Source organism: Lingula anatina, chromosome 6 (assembly GCF_051362555.1).
Source record: "Lingula anatina isolate TDL-2025a chromosome 6, LinAna3.0, whole genome shotgun sequence".
In the NCBI taxonomy this organism is placed as follows: domain Eukaryota; kingdom Metazoa; phylum Brachiopoda; class Lingulata; order Lingulida; family Lingulidae; genus Lingula; species Lingula anatina.
Window position 1 is genome coordinate 7,740,331 of NC_141772.1, and position 11,966 is coordinate 7,752,296.

The 11,966-nt window shown below is 36.1% G+C and overlaps 1 protein-coding gene across 1 annotated transcript; it reads left to right on the plus strand.

Moving 5' to 3' along the window:
• The first annotated feature begins 4,004 nt into the window (after window positions 1-4,004).
• LOC106156908 (uncharacterized) lies at window positions 4,005-11,966 on the plus strand. Its single transcript, XM_013532348.2, has 9 exons — window positions 4,005-4,243; window positions 6,562-6,780; window positions 6,987-7,097; window positions 7,392-7,466; window positions 7,750-7,893; window positions 8,835-9,073; window positions 9,359-9,545; window positions 10,175-10,289; window positions 10,942-11,966. Exons 1-9 carry the CDS (start codon window positions 4,054-4,056, stop codon window positions 10,949-10,951), a joined length of 1,290 nt encoding a protein of 429 aa, XP_013387802.2. The 5' UTR covers window positions 4,005-4,053; the 3' UTR covers window positions 10,952-11,966.

Here is an 11,966-nt window from a genome sequence, read left to right on the forward strand (position 1 = left end):
CAAAATTCATGGTTACATCCCTTATAACACCCCAAATATTTCTGAGAGAATTCAACACTGAAAGTCATTCCTCTTTTATTCGAAACAGAGGTGTACTAGAAATCTGGTACTTATATTCTTGATTCCACCCAGACAATCTGGCAGCCTGCTGTAGATGTCTGGGTATCCATATACTGGTACTCTTCATCATATCACATGCTGGTTTTTGCCATTGTTAACTGCCTGTTTGTCTCAGCTGCTTATAAGGTAGAAACTGCTGAGTGCGCAATGTTTGTAATAACCATTCTAACGATTTTGTTTGGTTATATAGATCCTTTGGCTGCGTTTGACCAATAAGATAATTGAGACATGCAATTTTAATTTTTCAAAGTTTTGGTTAATACTTCATTCTTTTTGCTGCGTCCACACCTTTAAAGTGCTGTTTTTGTATCTTCACCTCTCTATGTGTCTCCCTCTCTCTGACTCCCTGCAACCTCTTTATATACCTTTTAAGTCCTTAATTTAAGTTATATATATTATGTATATTGATATAAATGTATATAGCTGGTCTTTTCTCTATATTTTTTCCACGAATTAATAAAATGTATAATAATAGTGAATTAAACAAATAATTAGGTATAAAATGCAATCTGCAAAACACTGTAAATGAACATATTAAAAACTATCTGGAATAATCTACAATGTTACCATGGAAATATATCGTAGACTAGAAAGGAATCGGTGTAGGGGGGTGAACTATTTACAAGCATTGATTTGTATTTTCAGTTCTGGTCAAAGTAAAAAGAACTTGTAACTTCTATACTTTATGCAGCCTGAGTGGCACATCATGGGCCTGAGAGGAAAAATCTGTATCAAAAATCATGCTGTGTGTAATGTAGTTTAAATTATCCAAATTTTGAGTTAACTTGTAGATAACATGGAGTATTGGAAGCTTTTTCTGAGGTTTTCGCAAAGCAGCAGGAGGTTTTCGTGGTTTCCGTTTACCACCATGACTGGCTCAGTTATGGTTATTCTCGCTTATTCTCGCAAGTTAACGGATAAGTCTAAGGATTTCTACAGTTGACCCCCCCCCCCCCCCCCCAGGCACTGTCACTATTACTTTTTGTCCCGCCGCCTAACACACAACGGGCGACTTTTACCAATCGGTAAAAGAGTCAGCAGCCATCTGCTTTATCTCAGTATATGAAACAAAAAGTATGTCTTCGCGTTGACAATATTAAAGAATCGTCTGCTTCATATGCGTATCATATGATCTACTGAGAGTGCTGTATTACCACTTAAAATGCTCCATATACCTTTAACCCCCCCCCCCCCCCTCTCTCGTCGTTGCAAAGGAAACCTGTGCATGTGAGCCACTCTGGATAGGACATCTGCAAAGTTGTCTGGACGATAGTCGCTCGTTTGGCATATCAATGACACCCAATGCAACTACCGGTGAGCGGTGAATTAAATCTGATACTGGACTAACGACATAGATTATGAGTTTACACCGAGTAATGAAGCCAAATATATATATACGGATATAATGGGGGACCCTCAATCCGAGGGAAGCTTTTATGTGCGCTATTGTTTATGAGCCTTATTTGGACTGAAATGTCCAGTTCGGGATTCGCACACTCTCTGAAAATAGAGATATAGATCAAGGTTAAACTTAATGCCAGGTTTGAATTCTTAATGAACAACTATAGTCGCCAGACATCGCAGTGTGGTAACATTATGTATGAATAATTGAAGGTGTAATTGAAAGAAAAGGGGAGATGTCTTAGTTTCAATCGTAGCTGTCGCCATGGACCAAGCGCTGCATCATGGGGGAAACACAGGAAACATCAGGCTGCCTGCGCTATCTTCGGTCACCTCTCAAACATGACCAGCCTGTTGCTGATGCGACTTTGTCCAGGGGAAGCATAAAAATGCCATGGACTCAGTGGATGGTGTACGTATTTCAACAAGTAACTTACTGGTTAAGATAATAAATTTGTTCATTTTTACTGCAGATATTAAGGTAAGTTTTTGCTTCTGTTGGTTCGTTACTTGCAAAAAAACTGCAAGTCTATTGGTCTGCTCGTTTGTTTGTGTGTGGTCAAATTTTCGTCCTGCGACAGAAACCAATTTTTCCCTTTTTTTAGATGGGTTATATACACAAGATGAACTGGTTGCGGTTCTCATAAAGATGGGAAAAGGTCTGTAATATTTTAGAATTTTTTAGAATTGATTAATGATTGCAGCGGGAAAACCCAAATTTACAGGCCAGGGACGGTGGATCTGCAATAGAGGAATGTGTGCTGACAGACAGATCACACTTGTAAAGGGTGCTCTGAGGGTGTTTTTTATCATCCAGATACCGAAAATGAGTTTTTCCTGCATCTCATTATTCATTAATGCATCTTGTGCTGATTAAAAACAATGAAAGTCCTCACGAAAATATAACATATCGGCTTTTAAATTCCTCATCTTTTTGTATGATCATAGGCAACTCAAAGCGTTAATCGTCAATTCATAACGCCTTTCTATTTTGAGGTTAAATAGCAACAGGTATGGGGCATAACTTCGTCCCCAAACACGATGTTATCACGAAAATTGGCATATGTGACGACTCGTGAATGGGCTTCAATCCCATGCCCCCATTTTGGTTTATTTTGGTCAGGGAGTTATGAGCCCCTTAATTACAGAATTTTATTTAAAAAGGCTTTATTTTGCCTTATCAGCGATAAAATGTTTACTTAAGCTTTTTAGAAATATTTGTTGGCAGGATTTTGGAGTTCTAACTGGTGTAATTAAAGTGACGTTGAAACGATGTTCTATTTTATAACTGTCTAATGTTAATATGGAGTAACCTCATAAAGGCGTAGTTATCTTTGCGGTGATAAGCCTACTGCACGTTGCCTGAAGTCTCCTTGAAAAGAGAATTTTGCGTAGGAGCGATCCGTCAATGTCATCCTAGGTATCATCGGTAGGATTTGCACTAGGGGGTAGCGCTGGCCAGTCCACTCTGTTGATATTTAACACTTCGGACGGGACTCGTGTTCTTTGATGTCTGATACTGTTATATTTGAAAATAATTGGGTGGTAATTTTTATTAACAATTTCATATTTTCTGATGTAACCCCAAACCAGTTTTGAAACAGATTTCCTGATTGTTACTTAAATGTTGTAAGGGACGTATTCTATTCCAACCGCTGATATATTATTCTGCTTATTTACCTACGCATCGTACTCGCCTTACTTGAAGAAGCACATACAAGCTGAATGCGGGACATTAAAAAGAAATATCTGTCTCTTCGGTTTTTCCTCTTAAATGCTGCATTAAATAGTATCTGGTATTAAAACCTTGACTGCATTTTCTCTCTGTTTATTATAAATATACTGGCAAAAAAAGTTTTTGTTTTGACCACAGTGCTTCAGAATGCCCAAAAATGCAAATGCTTAGAGTATGGCCACTGCATTCAGTGACAGATCTCCATTTAAGGGTGTCAATTAAAAAATTACACAGTGCACGCTTGAGTGTCTCAAGGCAATGGCTATCTTAAGATTTTCTTAAATTTCATCTGAACACTAATTGGGACAAATGTATTGCAAATATCAGTTGTCCACAATCAATGTTAGTGGACACTGGACTCAGAAGGAGACTGAATCCCAAACTGACATCATGCCACAGTGGGCTGGTTTGGACAGGGATCGTGTCATTCCCCATTTCCATTGGCAAAGTGTTATGGTTTGGGCAGCATAAGGCTAACATTTGAGATCATCATTATCATCATCATCATTTAGAGCCTATAGTGTTCCACTGTTGTACAAAGGCCCCAGCATGCTTTTTCCATTATTTCCTATCCTGAGCCTCAGATTTGATATGCATTTGAGATGCAGTTGTTAAATGCAGGAATTGACGCCCACTTACGCCCACTTAAAGCGTCACAACGTATTAGCGATAACTACTCTTCGAGTATTCTCATGTGTATTAGAAAATTAAAGATTCTTGTCCTATATAGAGTTCCACAGGTTCGGCTGACATTGGAGGTGCATCTGTCAATCACAGGTACGTCTGCTGAATAACGCATGCGCGATGACTGCCTTCTTTGTGGTCTTTATGTGTGTATATATATTGCAGTTTTGTTAGAAGTACAATTAGTGCGTGGCATTCTTCTTGACTGCAAGGTTGGACACCTCACATCTTCTTGCTGCGTCAAAATGCTGGCAATAGCTGTTGCATTCGTTTTGCTTTTCTCTCAACAATTGGACCAAACCGGTAAGTATTCAGTTTTTTCACTTTATTCAAGTTGGCTATGCTATGAATTGAACCTGAATGCGATGATAATATGAAGACACAGTGATTACTCTTTGGAATAATTAAACCTATTCATGTTTGAAAATTAGTGTCCCCATATTGTTGATTTATTGTTGCTTTGGTTCTTATATTGAAAGGTGATATTCAAAAAGACAATTTTATGCTAAATGTGATAGACCGATCTGTAGATTAGGGAAAGTTGGGTAAGATATGAGCAAATAATTATAGGACACTTAATAAAATCATTTTTTGTTTTGAAATGCAAGGTTTCATTTTGACTGGTAACTTTCAACTGACATTGAAATCAATTTGATAGTTCTTTAACTGCCTGGACAAAGGCATTATCAAAGTGCCGTAAACATAGCAACGACCATAGGTTTTTGCACAAACTGGTATTTTTTCTGTTCCTCTTTTGTGTGGGTCTTGGACTTGAGGCGCCCAAATGCGAGCGACATTTTGGAGCATAATCTTGTTGTAGGTGCGTAAAACGATTCCTTAACACGGGTATCTATCGGCGTATTAAAAAGAAATGTTCTCAGATTAAAATATATTTGCACTATGAAATTTTTAACAGGCTGAGTGCTCATTATCTGTCACTTAACAGTAGATGCTACCATAACTGGTCTGCAGACACATAGGCAAACTGTGGTAAGCAACTGTGATGCGAAAGAAAACCAAACACTGATTGAGTCGGTTCGAAAAATTATTAGCCTTTGAAAACCAACCCAGGCGGAAATATTCTTCATTGCATACAAAGCATTAATTGATGCTTGTTTAAAACCTTTATACAATCACTGACTTTGGCTGAGATCGTCTTGGCTAGGTTTAAGAAGCTGAGATAGGTGACCGACGATGAAGGGAGGTTAATGAGTATTCATTCCAAAAAGCGGCAAATATAAAAAGTGTCTTAGAGGGCTCCTCATTAATATAATATGCATAAAAATCCGTCGGGTGCCATCCCACCAAGGATGAAGTTTTGGGAAATTAATTATCGGGGATCAAATCGGATTTATCAAAGAAATTAAGGTACAGGTGGGTGAAGATTATGGTCTTGTATACGTCGCCATGAGTTATGTTTTTGAATTAAAAGGATTTACTTGATTTTTTTAGTTTACACGACTTATATATATAGATAACTTATATACAGACTTGACGTTTAATATGGAATGTTTTTTCCAAACCATTTTTAATCTGTTTTTTTTTTCCTATTTCGCTGACTGTTAAATGAAATAAAGGATTAAAATTGTATTTTAATAACTTTTAATTATCTCTTTGATGTCATTGTGACATCAGTTCATTAATTGAATTCGTCAGTGAATCAAACAAAAATACATTACCTATTCTATGCCATACGACAACCATTAAAAGAGATATTTTGGATCTTCATGTTTTCTTAATTGTTGTCTGTAAAAGAGTTACACGCTCCACAAAGGACCCTCACGTCAGTCTAATCACAGCAACGGTCGCTGTTACGCCTGACCTCATCTGGTTGCTACCAGCGCTCACAAGCGGCAATGCATTTCTTGGGTTAGCTTTTTAAAGTTCAATCTGGAATAACATTCCAGACATAGGACAAAACTTGTCCAAATTGGTCCAGTTTTGTTGTGGGACATGTAGGCCGTTGATTCGGCGAGTATAGCCTACCCACATCAAATATGGCGATTTTGATGACCAAGGTAGCTGCTCATTCCCTTGGTGCTGCAAATTATCTGCTATTAAAAGTGCTCTGATTGTACCGGTAATCTCACCGTGCAACCTAAAATTGTTTCTAATATGCCCCCTATCAAATGATATTCAAGTGGTTCCCAGATTATTCCTTTATCTGATCTAATTCAGGTTTTCGTCGATGATTACTATTGGTGTTTTGGCAGCAATGTGGTATCCACCCCATATACTGACACTGTCAATGACCCTAGTCACTTAAGACGCGACACACGCTTCGTTGTACGCCTCTTCTGGATGTCTGTAAAGTCTATTTTGACTAGTTGAGTGGTTCAGGTGAAATCTGACCTCAATAAAGAAAACCGCGCGGTTTCTGTGTTCTACCCAGAAACGGTCATGGTCCCCAATCCTTCGAAACTGAAATATTCCATATTAAATGTCAAGTCTGTATATAAAATGGACAAGATATTGCCCCTATTGACATCTACCGGTTATAATTGTTTTCGCTGAAATATTTTTCTAGATAGACGTCTTTAACAGTGTTTTTTTTGTCCGTTTTTAAGTGTTGATGATAATTATTCAGATCAGTAGGACAAGGTATTTTCTTAATATTTTAGATGCTTGTACCTGTGTGCCTTGGGTGGGACACACCGATGACATATGCATAGCTTCTGGTTATGAAAACTGCACTACTGGGTACAAAAATCACACGGCGTCGTCGCCAACTGATTTGATAAATAAATGTCGCGACATTTCTCCCGATGGCTCTGGCCAACCTCTCACTATTGTCAGCTTAGAAGAGTATAAAGCATTGGAAAGATACCTTCAAGGAATTGGTGAGTTCACTGATATCACTCCATTCTTAGAGCAAATTAATCTTTTCCCATCTTTATGCTAAAATTTATATTTATGCTATTATGAACAGTATCATCTGCATCTGCATCTGCATCAAAATTAGATGAATTATGATGTTTTATTCATTCTTTTGTATAGGTAAAATAAGATGGGATATTTATTGAATTTCATTTTTATCATTTTTTAGGTTACGGCTACACAGAGACTTCTCCACGTTTCAGTTGCTCTCAGATGTATGCTACTCTAGCCGTAGTCACTGCCGTCAATAGCACACATTTAACAGTCACGTTTTCTACTAGTAAGTAAATATCCATTGGACACAATATCAAAAAAAGCTATTCGCTTTTACAGACAGGTACCAACCGTGAATCCCACAGTTGTAGAATATGGCATTCCGTTTTTATTGTTCTACCGCCATGTCATTTCATCATAAAATATGCATCTGGAACCACAAAATATAAACACTGTATTTCTTAATATACGCCTTCATCTAATGCAGGTCTTCGACAGAGCTTGTAAAAATACATAAACGTTTTCAAAGAAAAAGTAATTTTTTCAAATATTGGTAGGTTTACATATTATAATATTACAGCTCCTCCCGTTGTGTGGGTATTGGACTTGACGACCCCAAATGCGACCGATATTTTGGAGGAAAATCCTGTTGTAGGTGAGTTAAACGATTCCTTCGCACGGAAATCTATTATAATCATTATAATCATTAAAAAGAAATCATCTCAGATTAAAGTTATGGTCTCTAAATAATAAACACGCATATGACATCACTGTCTGGGCTATATACCAAATAGCATTATGCTTGAAATGGATATTTTGCATTGCATTTATATCTGGACCAAATCACAAACCCTTGGGCAGAATTATTTAAAAGCACGTTTAAAATGGTATTTGTTACACACTTGGACATACATGCCCAACGTCTTTTTTTTCTTCAGACGACGTCCTTGTGTTACACTTCAAAGCAAGCCCAGGCGATGTGGTTGGAGTGGGTAACACCCAAAAGTTAATGATGAAGTTCTTTTCCAACTTTTCTGGCGAACACTTAACCATCTGTTCTATGCCTCAAGGGAGTTGTCCAAGTAAGTTTAATTCAAATGAAATGGGTTGACTTATTTTGAAATGAATTAATGCACAAAGCAACTAAAACAACCGAGATTTTCTTACTGAGGTAGGCCCCTATTTCCGATTAATATTTTATAGACTGAGCGTTTAAAGTCATATTTTATTAAACAGATTGGTCTTTAGGTCACGTTTTGGGTTCTTTAAGGTCTGGCGTCATGTTCTTGTTTAACTAAAATAGCGTAACTTTTGTAAGTTACTTTTTCTGATACCTCATATTATTCCTTATGTTAGCCCTAAACTGTTACTCTTTATTAACAGATTTGTTATTATAGCAGAAAAACTATTTGCTTGCTTCATTAATGGGCTGTAGTGTTTCAGAAAGAAGATTTAATTTTGGCGATGCACGTAGCAGTAATAAGGCAGACAACTTTCAGACAACTTTCCGTGAATCTCTAAAATCTATTAATCAACAATAATTAATTAAGCAGGAAATGTGTTATTATTCAGCCAATTTCCCTAAATATCTGAGTGGGTTAGCAGATGTGCCTTTAGTAAAATATACACATTTAATTGTGTGAAATAAATTATTCTCAATTATTGAACGCCAAGAAGTTCCCATCTATTGCTAGATAGAAAATAGTTTTAATTTGTAGTTAACCATAAGTTATTTTCCAAAATGTGTTTTTTGTGCCTTTTGAAAAACCAAAAACACTTTGAGATGTTAGATGTGGAATTCACCCAAAGAATAATGACTTGAGAAAATACATTCGCTTATTATACCATGTATTATTTCATCTGAACATTGTAAACAAAAATCAACCTACTGAAGGGGCCACTAGTGCGCGCGTGTTTATTTATTTATTTATTTTTTTTTAATTTTTTTTTTTTTGTGTGTGTAGTCAACTTATTGTTAGAAACCATATATTTGTCACTAAATATATCATTTTACAATTTTCAGCGGGTCAATGTATAATCAGAGGAGACCCCCATATTAAACAATTCGATGGGGATCAGTTCCTTTTCAGTGGGTTCTGCAGATATATACTGTCAGAAACCCTGCCAGGAGCAGCCGAGGAATTCAACATAACGGGCACATTTGTCTATAATAAGCCCGGCAGTACTAGGACCATGATCCAGGAGGTTTTGATACATGTGCGCAATATGACCATTGAGATGAGTACAGATGGAACAGTAAAGGTGCGGGAATGGGTTGATTAGTTATTTTCAGCAATGAAACGTGAAAACATTTGGATTGGTTTCTTAAACACACACACACACACACACACACACACACACACGTTTATACCGATGTGTAAATCAATTCATTTTCTGAAATCTCACGCCTCATGTACAAAACAATATTTGATGATCCACACTATATGTTACCAGTAAAATGTATCGTTTCTGAATGCGTCATGACAAATTTCAAAGTTAACGTTTCCCAACTGCTTGTCTTTTATTTGCATATGTTTTGTACTCCAGGTTGACGATGATGTTGTTGTCGCAACAATCATACCACAAGACGTGGGACACAGTGTGATGTTGTATCTCGACCCAACAGACTTCCCGAGGACTGTCGTGGACTTGCGTGGTGTTTTGAAAGTTGAACTCACCACCCCTGTTGGCGCATTAAAACGTAAAGGACATAGAGCCACCATCAATATTCCAGGTACATGTAAAATGTCAAAATTACTTAAACAGAAATAAAAAAAAAACTATACATTCAATAGCTCTGGGGATGAGAGTAAAGTTATTATATTGTGAATGTTTCAACAAAAAATCTTTGGAAACTAATTGAAGGCCGATATTAATCTTTGTTTAAATTGCGATGATCTTGTCAACTTACAGCGTTGATAAATTTAAATTAGAATGCCCTGTGGCCTTCAGAGCTTACCTTATGTAAAAATAGGCAACTCATTCAAGGGTCTCGTATGAAGCCAATGTATTCAATGTGACCGATCTAGTTTACCATATCTCCCGTTATTCTGAATGGTCACACATTTTTGCATGTTGTTCTCTAAGGGGAATGGTCAGGATGACTTGATTGCCATATCTCTAAAGTGTCTCATACGGGTAATTTTATTTCAATATAATAGTTTAATTAACACTCGTTTCGTTTTATTGCAATAGGGTGGTTGTTAAATGTAAATAATCTTAAGAAACATATACCCATAGCTTCTGCACTAGTGATGTCTGAGTAAAAATGTAAAATGATAATCATCTTCTATGTTAATAATGAAAAAATCATCTGAATAAGTCATTGTTATTTAGTTTATTTTGAAAATCTCTTTACTACAGAAACATATGGTGGCTATCTGAATGGGTTGTGTGGAAATCTCAACGGTGATCCAACTGACGATGATAACCCCTGTGATGGAGGCCCACCTGCAGATTGCTTTGTAGATGACGATAGGTAAGCCATTCTCCCTTTGTGCCACCACCGTGCATTTGACTTTAAATTATAAAGTTGCCTATGAAGTCAATTCTTTGCCACTTAATCCGACCAAACGCCATCCTATTGTTTCAAATAATATAACTTTGAGAAAAACCAAAAGATAGGCTATATAATATAATATAATATCTATCTATCTATCTACTTCCTAAGCATATTAAATTCATTGCTCTTCTATACTCTTGTTTACTTGTGACTTTATTTAAATCACAAAGTTAAACCTACTCAGCTGCCTAGGGTGAAAAGGTTAATTTGGTCAAAGATGTCAAATTCACTGGTTAACCTTACTTATGACTTTTTCTTTAGTATATTTCCTTTGGGAGATATTATTTGCACAATTGGCGTAACTCTAGGGTCATTTAGGGAGATAGACTTGGGACAACAATGTTTTAAGTTTGATTCAAATTTAATTAAATTTATTTAAAATGTCAATAACAAGAAGAGCTTGCAAATTGACTTTAGCACATCCATGTTTCCTTAAAGACTAACAAAATTTTATATGCAAAACCTGATAATAGACACAGAATTGTGATTCCTTTCTTTGACCATCTACGGCTTGTATCTTACTGTGAATCTACATTTTTAAATATACGTTTTATTTTGTCCATTTCAGCTGCGCCTGAAACCGCCCCATGAAAGAAAACCAAGAACAATGGAGGTTTACAGCCAAGAACTTGGAAAATCTACTGGAAGGATGAAGTTGGGTTTAATTTTATTATTTTAATTGGGGACTATTTTATTGGATCTACATGTTTTTAAATTGGATATCGTGTGTCTTATAATTGTCAGTGCTCTTTTTACAAGGACACTTAAAACATGGTCTATACTTACACTTTAAAACGAGATACAAATGATCTTTAGTAAAATGTCTGGCAAAGTTCCTTTAAAGAACTTGTGATGATCTGGCTTGAGTAATAACCGTGTGTTCTAACGAACTTGTTGCATATACCAATACTGTATTTTAATTGTGCAGGTAAAAGGCACATTGATATTCCAAAAGTGCTTTAATTTCATTAAAGTGGAATTGTTTGACAATTCAGTGTGGGTATCACACATTTTTGTCAGTAACTTTTTTGTTTTTTTTCACCAAGGATATAAAGAATCATATAGTAAGGATATAAAGAATCATATAGTAAATTTACACCTAAAAGAAAAGATAAAAGAATTTTAGTTAATTCAAATATACTACTGGCAAAGTTCATTTGAAAAACTAGTCATAACTGGGGTTGTTAGTGTACTTGGTGCATAGACTATCCTTGTATTTTGCTTGCGTACTTTATAGATGCACTGACACAGAAAGGCTATTGAAAATTCATGGGGATTTTTTTTTTACTATAAACGTGGGATGTTTAAGTGTAGTTATCCGGGAATATATTGTAAAAAAGGGGTTCTATTTACTAGAATTGTGCGTTTTGGGATATTTTAATTTGTGTAATAATCGAGGGAGATATAGGTGTAAACATTCATGTTAACTGGGGTCTCTTTTTACTTAAGGTATAAGTTTTTGGGGTACATCTATGTACATGTTGTAATCTGGGAAGATATTAAAATATCATGCTAATTGGAGGGTTCTTTCAATTTCAATTTTAATCTTGGAACATATTGTGAAAACATGGAAATAAAACTGGTATTCAAATA

Bases quoted from the DNA above. Each gene is read 5' to 3' on its own strand.
- LOC106156908 (XM_013532348.2), top strand. From the start codon at position 4,054: ATGCGCGATGACTGCCTTCTTTGTGGTCTTTATGTGTGTATATATATT. The intron at 7,467-7,749 runs GTGAGTTAAACG...TTTTTTCTTCAG, and splicing joins GGAGGAAAATCCTGTTGTAG to ACGACGTCCTTGTGTTACAC. The intron at 7,894-8,834 runs GTAAGTTTAATT...TACAATTTTCAG, and splicing joins GCCTCAAGGGAGTTGTCCAA to CGGGTCAATGTATAATCAGA.